General features: G+C 41.9%; 1 protein-coding gene across 2 annotated transcripts in view; it reads right to left on the reverse strand.

The window, feature by feature from the left end:
* The window catches only part of LOC144767764 (uncharacterized), a 144,324-nt gene that overhangs the window by 101,135 nt on the left and 24,496 nt on the right, over nucleotides 1-18,693 (reverse strand). For both annotated transcript variants that reach the window (XM_078651147.1, XM_078651146.1), the window contains 2 exons: nucleotides 10,317-10,397; nucleotides 2,685-2,848 (listed from right to left, as the gene is read on the reverse strand). In XM_078651147.1, coding sequence (XP_078507273.1) covers nucleotides 2,685-2,848; nucleotides 10,317-10,397 — 245 coding nt within the window. The remainder of the gene's footprint in view (nucleotides 1-2,684; nucleotides 2,849-10,316; nucleotides 10,398-18,693) is intronic.

The following is an 18,693-nucleotide window of genomic DNA, read 5'->3' on the forward strand; positions in this document are numbered from 1 at the left end:
TCAACAGACATGTTGAGACTGCTCCTCATTATCTAGGCCAGGGATCAGCTATTATTGTGCCCTCCCTCATAGCAAGGCATTTCCAATTTAACATTCAGATGCTCAATATGAGTCAGCTGGAGAAGTGTTTCAGGGGTGTGTTACCTTTACTTCCCAGCTTTTACATCAGGAGTCATTACATCAAATACAGCACATAGGGAATATTTACATCGATGGCTTATATACATTTATTTGTAGAAATATATTAAATTTAGTACATTGAATTTATGTTACATATACAAATATTTCATAATACATTAAACTACATAAATAATTAACATATAATCAAACTTACATATTATACTTAAACTATAAAAACTCTTCTTTGATGTTGCTTAATAAATATAAAAATGTATATGAGAAAATGCCTGGTGTTGCAAGTTGGCAGTTTAGAGTTTGATGAAATGTACAACTGTGAAATAGTCCAGAATTTGTCCCCTGATGAAAGACCTGTCTGGAAATGTATTCTGGCTCGAGGGTTTTCACAGTTGAATGTAAAAGGAACACCACGGAGGATCAAAGATGAACTGACTAATAGAGGATTTTAAATAAAATAGCATAACATATGGATTAATATGGATTAACATTAATCAAATATTGACAACACTGGAGACTAGAGCATTGCCCTGTGCATTGGGAGTGATTGACCAGATTGGATGAGTGTTTACAACTCATTTATTATCTCATCAATTCACCCCCACCCACCACATGTATTGAAATCTTTATTCCAATGAACCTCCAATCACTGAATTTGGAGATTCAAAGTATTTCTGATGTTTGCTTGACTTTGGTGTGTCCAACTAGTCACTGGCTATTAGCATTATTAATGGACATTAACCCCTCCCATGCTGATGACGAGCTCAGCTCGTCATCAGCCATGGTGCTTGTGTGCTGATGACGAGCTGAGCTCGTCATGGCCGTTAGAACGCTCACACGCTGGGATAATTCCCCTGCTGTGCTGAGCGTTCTAAGGAACGGGCGTGGCCGTGAAGAGTTTAGCTCGTCATCAGCACACAAGCACCGTGGCTGATGATGAGCTGAGCTCATCATCAGCATTGGGGTGCTGTGCGCGCCCCCCGCCTCCCAGCACAGCGGGGGAATGTGCCCCGCAGCCAAGGGGTTAACACATATAAACTGACAGCAATGATTCTCATAAAGCCCTTAACACCTCTACTCTAGATAAGTTTCTATATTGAAGAAAAGATAACATGGACATAAAAGACATTTTCACAGAACATTTCCCACCGAGCTCTGTGTCATCAATGTTAACCCAGCATCAATGAATTCTTACCTCCTCTGCCTTGTCTTTTGAGGCTTAAGTTTTCCTATCATTGTCTCTGCAGTCTTATCAAGTTTACCCGCCAGGCCACCAAAAACTCCCTACTTGGTTTTCATGCTGTGGCCAGTAGGGCCCATCTGAAAAACTTCAGAATGCCTAGCACAGGAGTTTTAGATTTCTGGCAAAGATGCCCTAAGATGTCCTCCCCAGCTCTGATATTCCGGGATTTATGGACACACAGAATGAAAAGTTCCTTCTCGGGCAATGCACCCTTGGTTTGGAAAACATTTCCAACACAAAACAGAACAGCATTCTGCATATCATTAGTCAAGGCAGATATCAAGCTACACCTTCTATCATCTTATTATAGCGCCGCGGCCAGGGCGACTGACGCTGGAATCTGGGGATCACAGTTCGATCCCCGGCTCCGGCGGCAGGTTAGCCCAGCACCATGTGACTCTGGGCAATAGCTTGCTTAATCTTCCCGACGGCCCCCAGCGCCTAGAGACCCTAACGGGTGATTGTGCGCTTTACAAATGTGGATTATTTATTTATTTATCTTCCGATGTTACTAATCTGCAAATTCCTGCTTCCTCCCCTCTGCTTATCTGCCTTCTCTTGATGTTTTTTCACACTGCACTCTCCATGTGTGGATGATTTCTAACCTTTGAAATTATGTTCTCCTGTGTTCTCACACTTCAGTGCTGTGAATTGCAATATATAATGTTCATTAAAGTTATTAACATTTACAGTCATTCTTTGAAACTGCTGCACCCCAGTTGGGCTGAGAATGAGCTATTTAGAGAACTACAACACATTGTCCTTTGACTATATCTTGGAATCCTTACAGTTCTGCCAGGTCCTGTCGCTAAATGCAGGCAAAGGATCACTGAGGCAGGCTACATACACCTATATCACGAATGCTTTACCTGCTGTGCCTACTTCTGTATCAATGATGCCTTACTGGTTCTGTCTGCTTCTGTACCACTGTCGCTTTACCGGTTCTCCTTCTGTATCACTGATGACTTACCAGCTCTGCCTGCTACTGTATAACTGATGCCTAACCACCTCTGCCTTGGTCCACTTTCACTGATGCTTTACCAGCTGTGCCTGCTCCTGTAACACTGATGCCTTACCAGCTCTGCCTGCTCCTGTATCACTGATGCCTTACCAGCTCTGTCTGCTTCTGTATCAATGATGCCTTACCAGCTCTGCCTGCTCCTGTATCACTGATGCCTTACCAGCTCTGTCTGCTTCTGTATCAATGATGCCTTACCAGCTCTGTCTGCTTCTGTATCAATGATGCCTTACCAGCTTTGTGTTCCTTTATCACTAATGCCTTACTCCTGTATCACTGCTGCCTTACCAGTTCAGCCTTGTCCTCTATCACTGCCAGGCGGGAGCCCCTGGAGGAGCAGTCTTCATGGCTCACACTCCAGTTCTTCTCATCTGTTTTTTCTGGAAAGTAGTAGCACTTCCCTTCACGCTGTTGCCAGTTTAGAGGACAAGATGGCGTACAGTGAGCTCCAGCTAAAGAAGAAATTAAACCAAAGGTTACTGTGGATTTCAAATATTAATTAAAAAAGATTAATAGCATGAGCAAGTCAGACGTACCAGCCTTTCAATAGGATTTTAATAGGTGGGCTTATCTGCTCTATGCTGAAATGAGTTCCTACCCTATGGGTCCCAGAGCCAGCAACTGACATGTCTAACTCAGGCCTTTCATCCTTCTAAAGCTGATCCCTCTAGTACTGTGAAAGTGCTATTTACAGGGCTTTTAACCCAGAAACCTTTGACAGCAAATGTTGCTTTTGAGTTGATATTTATGGAAGGAAGACAAGCACCCAAAGTTTTCTTGGGGCTAGCAAAAAAGAAATGCTACCTATATATTCTCTATAAACAAAATGGACTATATCATGAACTGCTGAGCGGTTGCTTGTAGGCACTTGCACTCTCATACTTGCTTTCATTTAACCCAATGCTTCTCCGAATTTGTGCATGATTTTGAGACAACACATCGCAAAACAGAAAGAGGCTCACTGTGTCGCCAGTAAATCTTGGTTTAACCCGAAGAAATAACAGGTTTACTGATTGCACTTTAAATGGTGTAAATGCATAAAAACAGGAACTGGGCTTTGTGCTGCCCTAATGCAGGGTTCAAAAGAGGCAAACTCTCTAGAAAGACAGAAGTTAAAGTTCACCTGTCCAAGTGCCTGCGAATAACATGTATTTTTATGTTCTATTTCATTTAGATGAATATATTTGCATCAACAAAGACAATGAGGCAGCGGGGCTGACGGCAACTGCACTACCTAGGCTAGTCATGTAGTGTTCTTTGTACTTGTATTGCCCACCTCAAATGGCCAGCTGCCACATGACTTCAAATAGAAACATGAAGAAGAAGAAAAGAGGCAATACACACGATCAGAAAATTACAGAGTATGCAAAGTAATATTCTTTCAACAGTCGAGTTGTAGGTTTCGTTGTATGTCTTTATTTTACACAAGCTCTGTGTGCAGCTGTAGAAACAGCCAACGCGTTTCACCCTAGCAAGGGCTTCTTCAGGGCAAAAAGTTATTGGGGTATATTTGTCTATGGATTAAATTTGCTAGTGTGTAATAAAAGCAAAGTATCCCTCTTATGGAAGGGATCTCCAGAGAAGAAGCGTTAGGCCAGTTAGAAGTGCCTACGTATCTTCCATCAAGAAGTGGTGTACGTAACCTCCAAGGCAGAAGTGAACCTCAAAAGGTAAATGACCGCCTCCAGTGTATTTTGTAAGAGTACTTGTTTATATCGGTGAGTGTATCCGAAACCAAGTCTGGCATGCCGGAGGTTCACCTCTGCATTGGAGGCCACATACACTACTTCTTGATTGAGATCTTATCCATCTCTGCAAAGGCCAAACAAATGCCAAAGGTGCAACCCTTTACATCGTAATAGCTGGAAACAAAGCCAAAAACATCCTTCCAAATGACTGGTCAGATCACCACATCCTTCAATGCCAAATCAATCAAACAAACATTCCCCCTGTTCTCTCTCAGAAAACTTGCCAATGGACTTAGTCAGATTCCTCTGATTGATCTAGAAGATAGAATGATGGCACAGCTCCCTCCACCCCTAACAGACAACCTTACAAAATAGAAACTTACAGCACATTATAATTCAACGACTTCAGCCAACCGAGACAAATAGATCTTAACTCTGAAAGAAGGCAACCCAGAGCTGCAGAAAGACTTTGGAGAACAAAACCGTCCATAACCCATCTTCAACAGCTCACAGTGGAATGCAGAAATTACTACAATCGCATAGTAAAAGAAAAAGCCTCTTTCTTCGTCAGAGCACTAGACTAAGTATAAAAAGTCCAAAGAACTTTTTAACACCATTAAGCAACAAACCTCAAAGCCAGCAGGAGATAGTCCTCATGTCACTAAAGAACATAGTGACAATTCGTGAAATTCTTCAATGACAAAATAACAAAGATTTAACATTTTGCTTGGTTACCCGAATCAGCCTTCCACAGGAATCTCTCCCATCACAAAGGAGGAAACCTACACTCCTTCAGTCTGCTCAGACTCTCAAGGGTCTGCCTCTTTACATGAGCCCTTATCTTCACAACTCTGAGAAACTGGAAAACATTCAATTCACTCATGCCAAAGGACAGCTCATGATGATTTTGAAAGCCAAGCCCTCCTCTCACCTAGCAGACTCTTTCTTGGCTTCCCTACCGAAGAGTCTCAACCAAGCCCTGACCCTCTATGGACCAAAATCAAAAATAGGTCCCTAAGCAATGAGGTTAAGCCCAATTGCCTTGCTCAAACGTGGGAAAGTCACCCCTTACTACAAAAAACAGATGCTAACACAAAATACCTAAACAACTTTAGTCCTGTCTCCAAACTTCCTTTCCTAGCAAACATTCTTGAGTAGGGCATTTTTTCCCAACTCAATCAACACATTGACACCAACAACCTACTGAACCCACTACAATTGGGCTTTAGGAAAGGCTGTATCAGAGAAACAGCTGTCCTAAATATAGAGATGAATCGCACAAATCTCTGGATATGGATAGATGCTGCCTGATCATCCTCCTTGACATATCAGTGTTCTTTGACACAGTTGATCACAAGCTGCTTTTAGGATCCCTCCAAAAATGAATTGGAGCAGATGGTTTGGTTTTTAAATAGTTACCTTCATACCTACATAACTCCTGCCAAAAAATAAAAAATAAACAATGTGATCTCCAATACTTCCGCCATAATTATGAGTGTTCCCCAAGCATCAGTGCTCTTGCCTGCACTCTTCAATATCTAGATGGAACCCGTTACCACCAATACTCAAACAAGCTCCTGTTCCATTCAACCTTTATGCAGATGACACTCAGCTCTACTTAGAAATATACTCCATAGAGGACCTACCACACTTAAATTCCACTCTCTCAAAAGTCCCAAAACTGAATATCACACAACCACCTGAAACTCAACCAAGACAAGACAGAAATCTCCTATTCAACAACGATCAGGCGATCCAGGTCCAAAGAATGGATAAACACTTTTGGCGCTTTTGAGTGTAAATTGACTGTGGCTGACTACGTTATATCCCTAGGAATTACCCTGGACCCTTAACATGAAACCACACATAAGAAATTCAGTGAAGAGTGCATTCGACAATCTAAAACTCCTACACAAAATCAATTCCCTTCTCCCTCCCAATGATCTAAAAGTCGCCACTCAAGACTGGACTATGGAAATGCCACCCTCACTGGCACCGCAAAGTCACACTTAGCTCCCTTAGGAGCTACTCTAAATGCAGCAGTAAGGATGGCTACTGGATCTAAAGACACAAGCACATTTGTCCTACCTGGATAATCTTAAGTGACTCATTGTTGCTTCAAAACTGCCTGTCTCACTCACAACAGAAAACCAGTCTACCGTGGGTCCAAACTAACAAAATCCAATCTAAGAAGAACCAACACCCTATTTCTCATCCCACCCTCAAAACTAAAACAAAAGGCCATAGTGCTCTCTTTCTGGGGTGATGACCCCACAATCTGGAACTTCCTCCCAGTACATATTCAAACAAACCCATCCTTCATGAGCTTCCAAAGACAATTAAAAGATCTTCTCATCCCTCAGCACCTTAACCCTTTGTGGTGCCCTAACTCCTAGCACATAACTAGAGTCTCCTACTTGAATTGTTTATTATTTGTTTTGCTTCTCTCCAAGAAATGCTCTGATCCGACTCTCAACTAGCTCTCACTTTATATTCTATGTTTGCTAACCCTGCCTGACAATGTCTGTAAAGCGCTCTGATGCCCCAGGGTCTTGCCAGCTCCATACAAATCTTTAAATAAATGAGTACAAATTACACTTTATGAAAGCAGTAGGGTGGCATAGGGGGCCTGACAAAATGGAACACATGTGTTATGTTATGTTCCAGTGCCATCTTTATGGCGGAGCAACCGGTGCAGTCACACCTGGCACTGACCTCTGGAGAGACGCAGTGTTCAAATATACATGTTGATTTTAAAAGCACCTTTTTCTTTTTTTGTATTTATAAAGTTTTTTACAGTGCAAACGTGACCTTTGAGGGGTATCAGAGCTCTTTAGAGACGATCTGAAGGAAGAAACAAGAAATTAAGCTCACAAATAGAGGAAAGTTACCGCCATATGAGCAAGCAGGCAAGATAAAAATGTGTTAATAAAGTAATATTTAATTATTTTTTATTTAATGAAGCAATTGAGGGGATCGGTAATTTCAGGTGGTAGAGAGTTACACATTCTCGGGGTAATACCCTAGAAGGCTCTGTTACAAGTTTTCTTTTAATTGAATTTCTGTGGTTTCAGCAAGAAAGGTGCTGGTGCTCCTAGAGGATCATCATCCACAAGATAATTGTAGTTTTTGTGCCAAGTACCTTGGGATGTTGTAGTGTAATGCTTTATGGGTCATGCAGGCAATTTTAATTGTATCCTTGCCTCATATGGGAGCCAGTTTAGGAATTTTAGATCAAGAGTGATTTTTTGTTTCCTTTTGTTCCCGTGATGAGCCTAGCAGAAGTATTAAGAGAGGCCCCTAGAGGCACCAACTTGGATCCAGGAAGGCCACATAGGATTGCAATCCACAGTCCACCCTGGGAATAGTTAGCGCTTAAACTTATTACAGGGGCGGAAGGGTTACATTTTTTTTAAATGTTCATTAGGTAGTTTTCTCCTTTTGTGGCGGTACTGAGCTGCTCCTGCATGTTCTTGTTATGTTATGCTATGTTAAAAAAACTTATAAAGTGCAACATATAGCAGCAGAACAAGTACAGGGAAAAGCTATTGAGTAAAAAGCCAGGTGTTATAGGGATTTCCTGAATTGTAGAATGGAGCGGGCTGATCTGATGTGCCTTAGGGAGAAAATTCCATTGATTGGTCGCTCCTGCCAGGAAGCTGCTCCCTCCCCATTTGGATTTTTTATATCTAGTGGCATTTCTTTTGAAGGATCCTAATGATCATAGATTTCTCGTTGGGGTGTACCAAGACAGAGCTTTTTTTAAGAAGAGTGGTCCAGGGTCATGAAGAGCTTTGTAGGTAAGACACAGGGATTTGAATGTAATCCAATTTTTTATATTTAACCAGTGAGATCTTTTATAGCAAGAGAGACGGAGTGATACCTGGACAGTCCTATGAGTGATCTTACAGCTGAATTTTGCAGGACCTGACGTTTCTTGACATATTGGACATGCAAACAATTTTATAGGCCATTACAGTTGACTAATTTTGACAGTGTTAAGGTTGAGATGACTGACTTCCTGGCCTGATGGGGAGGAAATGAAAAATTTTCCTAGAGGTTTTCGTAGGGTAAAGTAAGAAGATTAAATGACTGCATTGATTTGTTTACCAAGATTTAGTTTATCATCCAGGATGACCACAAGACTAATAGTTTTGTTTGTGGGGACAGGGAGTGGTCCCAGTTCAGCTGGCCAACAGGGTGCTGACCAGAATTTAGGATTGTTTTCGAACAGGATCACCTCGCTCTTCTCAGAATTGAGTTTAAGACTACATGCTCATCCAGGACCTGATTTGACCCATACAGTTCCGGATTCGATGTCAAGTGTTATTCCCAGAGATCTTGTGGAATCTATACTGCGTGGTGAGCAGTAAAGGGCATTTAGATGCTTTATCCATAATTCACTCTTGGGAGAATGTTTGGTTGGGACGATTAGGAAGAATTCCATTTTCGATGAATTTAGTTTGAGGTGGTTTTGGGTTAGCCAGGTTTGGGTTTTTTGGAGAGTTATGTTTGGGGGCCTAAAACCTTCCGGGGAAGAGATTTTCAACTACAATTGGGTGTCATCAGCATACACGTCACAATGAATGTTGGTAGATTTCAAACTTTGAGCTAGAGGCTCCATGAATAGGTTGAGGAGGGTAGATCAGAGAGAGGTGTGACATTGGACACGAACCATATAACCTTGATTATTGGAGTAGTATTGTGGAGAAATTAGGTGAAGAAATTTAAGACAGACACTGATAACCACATCCTTTGTTCCAGTAAGTCTAAGAGGCTGATATGTTTAACCTTATGGAGAACAGACAATAGATCTAGAAGGAATAGAAGTCATGATATGTTCAGATCCAGCTTTTTTAGCACACCGTCCACTATGTGCAGGAGAGATGTTTCAGAGCTGTGGCCTTGACGTAACCAAATTGGAAATGGTCTAGAAATTTGAATTGTTCTATGTGGTTGCATAATTTGACCTGGACACATTTTTCAAGGAGCTTTACCACAGAAGAAATGTTGGAGATTGAAGTTGTTTAGGTCCGAGCAATATGCCCGTGGTTTTTTCCAGAATAGGGGTTACCTACCCTACTTATAAAACAGTATAGCATAGTGCCTTCAGGAAGCAAGGCATTTTACGATCTTGGTCCACAGTGGAGTATAGCAGATTTGATATCCCTGAAGATGTTCACTTGTAAGGGGTAATTGTAGTGGTTTGAGGGTTTCAAAGCTGAAAGAATGTTGTGAATGCCACTTTTGTCAAAAGTTTTAAATATGTTCCAAGAAGCGTTGAAGCGTTGTTTTTAAGGGGGTGTCCTGGGAGACCTGGGGGCTCCGCTATACTTGCATCCAGCAGTTTTTAGGCAACAATAAAAATGTCAAGATAACTCTAGTGATTAATGTTTCTGCTGGAGAGATATCATGTTTTGTCTAGTGGCAGGTTTGACTCATTATAAAGTAGCACAGACGGTTAATATGCCTGCTGCAAAGAACGTACACTATGCAGATCACGGAGTTGTATTCCTCATTTTTTTGTCTAACATTTCCTGTAGACTGATTTACACATGTAAAATTCATTGCCCTTTATAACGAGTGTGGGATGTAAAGTGCTCGGCCAACCTCGATTTGAAATGAGTAGCAAAATATAATTTTTTTAAAATGCATATTAAAGAGTGTCTGTGGAGAGTTGAGTGGTATTGTTGGAAAGTTATAGCGAGGAAATTTGTGGAAAATGAGGTCATAGGGGAGGCACACAAATGGGTTGTCGCACTAGGCTCCTCTAACTGTAAAGCCTGCACCTGTTATGTTATGTTATGTGATGTTATGTAACACTGGTGCACAACTGTCTGTCTCTCTTAGGGACACAGAAATAACGTTTTTTTTCTGTGGGGTCATAAACACTCTCTTATCTCCGAGGTGATTGCCAGAAGAAAAGGCCAACCTCAAAGGAATGGAGGCTTCACTCTAAAATAAGACCAATGTCATTCTGTGGACGCTCTTTCCCCCAGAAACAATACACAAGCTTGTTGTGATAGTTGTTAGATGTTTGTGAGCAAATGCAAATTGGAGAGGATGGTTAGTTACCCTTTACTAACTAAGTACATTCAGAGGACCCCGCTGGACTATTTGTAGGCCATATATTCCTAAACTGTACAGTGGACAACAGGGTTTGTGATACTTATTCTAATTTTGAGAAAAGTAAGCAACATGAAACTTTGTTGAAAGAATAATATGAATATACCTGAGTTATTGGTGCCTTCACATTCATCTCTTTGTTTCTGGCTCATCTTCAGGGCCCCGTTCTCCTGGTGCAACTTGAAAACTGAAGCAAGAGGAGTTAGAAGAGAAGGAAGCCATTAGAGTGGAATGTACAGGTGAAGAATTGGGAGAGTAAGGAAATGGTCAAACTTTTCAAATGCTCCTTCTACAGCTCAAAGAAACTGATCATCACAACCCCTGTGATTCACATGCCATCAGTTCCTCCTCTGCTTATTCTATAAAGCATGAAGTATTCCTCCATTTTCTCTCATGTAAAAACATCCAGGCATTCATTGGAACATAAAAGATTGGCAATCCAAGCTAGGAATTTGTCAGGTTCTCTGATGAAATATCGACCCAAAAAATATCCCCATACAAAAATATCAAGACCAAAATATCGATGTCACGAATATCAGCATCTTATATTTATTATGGTCTGTATAAAATTATTGAAATAAAATATAGATTTCATTAGTATTGTCGCATTAAATATTGTTTTTTAACTATATATACAATTAAATATTAAATATGAAATACAATGAATAGTAACATTAATTTAAAAAAACAGATGTACTATATATTTTAACACATATAACAAATAAACTTAATTTAAAACACATATATATATATAATTATTATATATCATTACCTTTATCTACTTAAAAACAATTATTAAAGTAATAGGTTTAATTAAAATATATATATATAGGTCGCCAGTAGGTAGTTATAGTTTGGACCTATTATCCATAGGAAATCCGCAACATTCTATTCCCAATAACTTTGGCGCCGATTGATGAATCTTTGCAAAAAAATTCCAAACTTTTGGCCAGCTCTGGTCTGCTCCTATCCTGAAAGTTTCACGGTGATTCGTCAAGTTGGTGCCGAGAAAAAATGTGTGTCCCAAAACATGTTTTCCCCATGCAATTTCCCATAGGACATTTAGCCACAGCTACAGCTTGAACTGCTGAACGGAATTACGCCAAATTTGGCAAAGAGGTAGTCTTCAGTTCAGACTTGTGCCTTTTGCTTAAATGGTGTCAATCTGTTCAGTAGTTCCTGGGAAAAATACAGTTAAAGTAATTTATATATCTATGGGCGCGGTGAATCCCCGGAGTCTGTGCGCATCGTCATCGTACCATAAGTGCACCCTTCCGATCAGGCACTGAATGCTAATTGGCTGTCAAGTGGTTGTCAACATTTGAAACCAGGAACTGTTGGCAGCCATTTTGTGCCTCTGTAGAAGCGAAGCCGAGAAAGTCAGGGGAATATGTGTACAAAACGCGGAAAGGGGGCAGGGTAGAAATAATTTTACCCTCTAGACCTGCATAGTGGGTCCCAGAAGAACCCCCAGGGCCCACAATTTTTTTTAAAAAAGACCTGGCATCCCCGGGGCTAAAAGAAAAATGGTGGGGGGAGCAGTCCAAGGTCCCCAAAGCAGCGGGGAGCACCACCCCCGGGGCTTTATGTATTGTGGAAGGGGGATGGTGTGGCCCCCCCGGGAGCACTCGAGGGCCCCATTACTCCCTAGAGCTACAAAAAAATGTTTGGGGTGGGCTGCTAGGTCTCCAAAGCCCCGGGGACCACCACTCCCCCGGGCTTTATGTATTGTGGGAGGGCCGGCTCCTGCAGTGTCCCGGGGTGTCCATCCCGGCATCCCATGGCAAGGAAATCTGTTCTCTCGTAGAAGTTGTGCAACAAAGGCGCTGGAGTTGCGCACCCTACAGATTATGAGTCGTGCATCAAGTGTGTGCTAAACAGGGGGCTTCACTGAACGCTGCGCTGGGTGAGCGACTTTTAATTTTACCGTAAAAAAATAGTCCCTATCAGTAATTTCTAATATCCCTGGGGACCCTATCCCCCGGGTCTTATAAAAAATGTTGGGAACCGTGGGGGGAGCCACAATGCCCCTACAGTCCCGCCGGCACCCCACATCCTTCGGGAGCCAGTATTGCTCTTCCACATGGGGAGATGCTAACTTGCATGTGGAAAAACAATCTGGTTTGGATTTTGAAATTGAGAACAGATTTCACTGCTGTGTCTTTCAAAATCCAAACTAAATTTGCTATGGGAGGGCAAGAGCCGTGAGACTCCAGCCTTCTCATAGCAAACAGTAGAGTCCCAGGGGTAGGCACCCCGAGAAACTGCAGGAGACGGCCCTGGCACGTGGTGGTCCCCAGGGCCCTCGAGAGCTCCAGGTGGAGGGCCACACAGTCTGCCTCCCACAATACACAAATCCCCGGGGGTGGTGGTTCCCAGGGCTTGAGGGGGGATGGTGAGGTCCCCACAATTCTAATTTTGCAGGGGGGCCTTCGAACCTCCCAGAACCATTCATTATATAGCCCCGGGGGGTGGCTCTCAGTCTTCTATTGGAAACAGCAATGTTGAGAACATTTTCCGGTAAGATAACAAATGATTTTGAAGTCCATTTTTAGCGTTTTTGTTGTAGTTTACAGGTGTTAAATCGACGCCAATTTTAACACCGTCTTTGTAAATATGCCACTAAGTTTTGTAATATCGACAATCTCCTCTTCCATTTAAATAGGTACGAAGCATTTATTGAAGTTCATTGTGAATCGTGAAGCAATACTGTCTAACTTTGATCAATGAAGAATTGAAGGAGTTGTGTACTTGTTTTGCTCATAATGGGCATAGGGACAGATTTACAAGTTCATTGCATTACTATTGCATCACTTTTAAGATGGGAAAAGTGACGCGAAAGTGTCGGAGGGGGCTTGTAAATCTGCTACACAGTGTTAAGTCTTACTTTGCTTTCCTTTCTGTCATGTAGAGGATCCTGGGTAAATATAATGGTTTATGTACAACCAGTACCTTTCAACCCTACCCCCAAACTGCTTACCGCCTGTTACAATAGTAACAGTTCATGGAACACTTAAGTGAGCACAGAGGTAAGAAGTTCACCACACAATGTTGCTAATTGAAACAATTACTGTGGTGTAGTTTTAAACGTTTTCCATAGGAACCGTTAGTCGTAGAAGAAGTCAGTGGATAATATAATAAAAATAATAGCGGCTGTTCGCTGGGGCCCCCACAGTCCCGGGGCTTCACTCATATTGGGAGAGGGGTGCAGTAGGCTGTGAAAATTATATTGGGAAAACAACAATGCGGCGTATTGCAGCTTTTTTTTATATAATGTAGAATAATGTTTATTTATTAGGCAGTGTTCACTTTTGTTTCAGATAGAGTCACTTTGTTACAGGAAATGTATTAATATGTGGGAGGGCGTGTTCTGTGTGTGTGTGGAACAAATTTAACGTTTAATTGGCTAAGATGTTCCAACAACAAGCTTAATGTTCATTGGGTGCGAACTATCGAAAGTAAAAGTGTTTTCTGCAATTCACTTCTGCTCCAGAGAGTAGCAAGGTCATATAATTGGCTTACATGTTGTAAGGAGGACTTTCCTGAGCTTTCTGTTGGTTGGTTGCGAACTATTGAAAGTAGAAGTGTTGCCAGCCATTCACTTCCGCTCTGTGGAGTAGGAGGGACATCTGATTTGCACACGTTTTCCAAGGAGGACTTTCACAAGCTTAATGTGGATTGGCTGTAAACTGTTGAAAGAAGAAGTGATGTCAGCGATATCTTCCATCTTCGCAGATTATTAGGGACATTTAATTGGGTAACGTGTTCCAAGCGGGACCTTACGAAGCTTAATGTTCATTGGCTGTGAAGCATTAAAAGTAGAAGTGTTCGAAAGAGGAGCTACGCTAGTGAACAAGATGGCTGCTTAGGCTCCCGGCTCCGCCAACCTCCATCTCCTGCCAGATGATCCTGTCATTTATCCTGTGTTTACGCCCTGCCTCCGTGTGTATGAACCGAAGTACTGTCTGATGGTGCGATCCCAAGAAAGACTTTTATCGGCTTGGTGGACGGAGATATGTCGTGTTTCACTTTGCGGCCTAACCCAGCTTGGAAGCCGGGGCCTCGAGTACTGGCCCAGCCGGGTTCCAGTTGAACAACATCGGCCATGGGAGTTCGGCAGGGTCCGGTCTATAGAAATGGAAGTTGTCATTGCCCTATTTTGATAGCGGTCATCAGAGCTGGTTAATATCGAAGGAGGGGTGACGAGGCACAACTGAGGCTGTGGGCGGAGGTCCCTGACCCAGGGACCCGGTCTGCCCCCCGCCGGCGTTCGTGTGGTCGGGGTCTTCGCTTGCGGTAGCGGAGTGCACATTGTAGCCGTGGTGAACAATAAGTCGCCCTCCATTGTCGTCCGTTCCGCTCTTGCCTATTCCCCCGGAGAGACCGGGCTCTCTCGGGGAACTGAATATGATCGATGCCGAGCGAGGAGAGATGGGACGGGCTGAGTGTGAACCGTCGTTGAGATCTGTACTGGCGGCCATTGGGGCACTTCATTCTCATGTGGAAGCCCTTGTCTACAAAATGATTGCTGGCACATTTGAAACAGGGGGTATGGGACCGGACTCTGCTCCATTGCAAGAACTAACTTGAGCTAAGATACCCACGATGGCCATTTCAGCGGAGGATGTGGGCCCCGTGCAGCGAGAGGTGTCGAAGCCTCTGGTCAGTGTGATGGCCGATAACCGTGAGCTTGGTGCTTCGAACGGATCGTCAAGCCTAACATCGTTGCTGACTGTGGGAGGATTAATCGGTGCTCCCTTTCCGGAGACTCCTGTTGAGGACTGTTCTAGGCTCGAAACATCATCTTTCCCCCCCGGCAGTTTCATTACGACTGCGGAGGAAACAACGTTGGGAGTTCATGGCGGTGAGGGGGGTTTTTGGTGCTGGTGGGGTTCTCAGTGACTTAACATCTTTGCCTCGTCTCCAGAGGAACTTTGCGGGACCTTTTTTGCACTTTGACTATCCTGCAGAGGTGGCAGTTCGACCGGAAGGGGTTCGCACGACTGCTCGGAAGGGCCAAGGATGAGACTTATTGATTGGGTCAGATATCGTGGTCTCGATGGATGTGGGATTTGCTACCATGGTGTGTACGGGAGATTGGGCGGTGTTTTGGCTTCCCAGGTTTAGTTATGTATGAGCTCCTTAAGATTTATGGGTCCATTCTAGGGGTTGCTTGGTTCTGGCAGGGGGTAGGGGGGACCGGGGGTCCTCCTCTATTTTCTACTTTTAGTAATTAGTTAGTTGGGGCGACAGGCACACTGCTAGTTGGGGTTAGGCTCAAGCCATATGCAGGCGGTGCAGGGTGGGGGCAAGGGGGTTTTGTGTTGTATGTGTTTTTGTTTTTCTGTTTGATATCCTATTCGAATCCTGATGTCGGGGGCCTTACCGATGGACAATCCTGTTTTGTGGGTGGACGGGTCCTGGGGGCGGTATTGATTGCACAGGTATTAACAACGTGTCGCAGTCCTTATGGCTGCGTATTGGTTGCGGTCGTAGTCCCGGCCCATTGCTCTGCTGCGCTCCACCTTCCCTGCCACTTGTAATTGTTTTCTTTACGCCAATACTGTTCTTTTGGGAGGAGGGGTTTGTGGTCAGTGCTGGTTGGATTGGGCTTTGAATATTTTTTTGTATACTATACGGCCGCATGCTTGTTGTAGTTTTTTGTCTCAGCTCTCGCCTTGGTGGTCATCCGTTTATGTTTGTATATTTTCCTTTCTTGTTTCGTAATGTAAGGCACCTCCTGTTGATTTCTTTGTTTCATTTAATAAAAAGATTTTTTTTTAAAACAGTAGAAGTGTTGGCAGCCATTCCCTCCTCCTCTGCAGAACAACATTGACATTTTAGTGGCTAAAGTGTTCCGAGTACAAGTTTGCTCCTTATTGGGTGGGAACGGTTCACTGTTGTCAGTGATTTTGTGACGTACTTCCAAAGGAGTATGGGAAAAGAACGTAGTAGAGGGGAGGGTAGGAACACTATTTATTTATTTAGCGATTTGTAGGACGCCTGGTGACCCGGAGGCATCCCCGCGCTATAACATTTGTGGAGACCAGAGGGGAAAAAAGAGGGGACTTTATTTTGGGAATAGCAGCGTTTTCAGTTTTTACTAGTATTAACTCTGTACAGTGGTCACAAGGTGGTGACAGGGATTGTGAGAGTAAAAATAGTTTTTATATGTTTTAAGGGCCATTTATATAATTGCCGTGTTGTGTACAAATCACGGCGGAAAAATTACAGTATCTTGCGGTGTTTTTTTTAATCAAGTTGGCGGGTGGGATACTTCCCAGGAGCACTATTTATTTATAATGTGGCATTTACTTTTCTGATGGGGAGGTGTGGTTGCACAGCAAAAATTTCAGTCAAGGTTTGAAACAGTTTTTATTTAGCAAATACAAATAAACTTTCTTCAGAAACTGATGCTGTATGTGTGAAAGGGGTGACAATTAAAAATGGAATTTCATAAAATATCAGTTAAGCATGGCCATACACTACTTTTTTCTGCTCTAGTTTGTAAAAGTGTTGCCCCATATTCTTGATAATGTAGGAGGGTATCAGTTACTTTTAGATAATGTAGAAAAGAAGTGCTACAACCAACACTCCCGCACTACATTATCTGAGTTGAGAAGAGCAAGTAAGAAACAGTTAAATACAAATGACTTCATATTACATAGAAATGTATGCATTATCAATTTTTCAAATTTGTGTTTTGTAGAATTCAGGAACGTTCTGTCGTAGTGCTTAGAGGTCGCAAACTGTTTCGCTAACAAATCACATACTCACTTAAGAATATATAGGATAGTACTATTATAATATACAGAACTAGTCCTACATGTTCTTTAGGGAGAAGGGGAATAGGAATCGCAACTGAGAAGAATAGAAATTAGAAAATAACATTCAGAAATGTAGGGTTTATCAAATATTGAAAGTAACAAACTATGTATAAAAGCTGTTTTTTATTCTGCAATTTCGTAAAATATGCGCCCTGAAAAATATCTGATCAAGTACGTTCTAATGTTTCGTAAGCTGTATTACAGATGGCACCTAAAAATCTCCTATTCCTCTTCTGTAACAATAGGAAATTCTATTACAATATAATGAATGACACCATTGTTACAGTAAAAAGACAAGGAAAATAAAGTTATCTTTAGAACAGAAGACCCATAATGAAATACTTTAGAGTGGTAATTATTTTCTGAGCTTCTTGTCTCCGGGAGGTCAAAAAGATTGATCTTCGTGGCGACGGGTCATTAACTCTTCAGAGATCATTATGACTGTGAAAAATATAATATATATTCACTGTATATGATCAAAAGGTGGGGGAACACACTAAAAACTAGAAGCTGGTTACATTGCTTATATATCTTTACTCTTTGTGCTGACAGGTCATGAACTCCACTGAGATCAGCATAACTGTTAATATTATAATATACATATTAACAGTATGTGATCCTTAGGGGAAAACACACTAACAACTGGAAAGTGGTGAAATTGATTGTAAATGTTTAGGGTTTGCGCCGATGGGTCACCAACACCTCTGAAGCGAAGTACAGTGTCAATATTATAATATAGAAAGTCACAATATATAAGCTGAAAGGAGCCAGAAAAGGGGCAATGTTTGTTGTAATCTATCTGTTTCTGAAAACAAGCTGCTGACGTTACAGAGAAAAAGGGAAAAACATGTGATAACGCTTTTTTCTAGATATAAATGTTTAAATATTGACAAATAGCCACAAATAATAATTCTCTACTACACCATAATTAAACAACGTACAACTCTGGAATATGTTTTGTTGACACAACACAAGAATCCAATGCTAGAAAAGGGAACATGCATCACAGATTGGCAACACAGAAATAACTCGCGAAAACAAAACTAATCGCACAATAGGTGTGGTTTATACAGTTTTTGGTTGTTTAGTAGTCTATTGAAGGAAGATTCGGCTCTGCTCAAGATGTCACGTTTTACAGTTTACACGTGCTCACATTTTAACTGTTTACTTGTGCACGTGTTGGGAAAATTTACAAACTGTGAAGCTTTAAAGGTTTCGATTTCCATAATAACACATATAAGGTTGTTATTATCTACATGCATTGGAGAGTTTAAAAAGTGTTACCCGGTAAACTGTGTCCTTTGCATTCTCATGAATAAAAACATCTAAATAGAAGACATAAATAAATATCGTTTACAATAGAAGAAAAAAAACGTGTTAATATTTGTTATTACTATGCTTTTTAATTAAAAAATGCCAGCATTTGTAAAGCGTAAAGCTAGCCCCGGAAGGGTGTGCTGGCGTTTGGGGCATTGGGAAGATTAAGCAAGGTGTTACCTACAGTGAGATAGTGGTGGGCTAAGATGCTGATGGATTTTGGAATCGAACTGTGAACACTGTTGTTCGAAGTCAGGTATTATAGGTGCTGCATCATACTTTTACCACACTTATATGTTAATTACTGCTAATTAAGTTGAAAACATTCTTAAATTATAA

The sequence above is a fragment of the Lissotriton helveticus genome, chromosome 7, assembly GCF_964261635.1.
Source record: "Lissotriton helveticus chromosome 7, aLisHel1.1, whole genome shotgun sequence".
Taxonomy (NCBI): domain Eukaryota; kingdom Metazoa; phylum Chordata; class Amphibia; order Caudata; family Salamandridae; genus Lissotriton; species Lissotriton helveticus.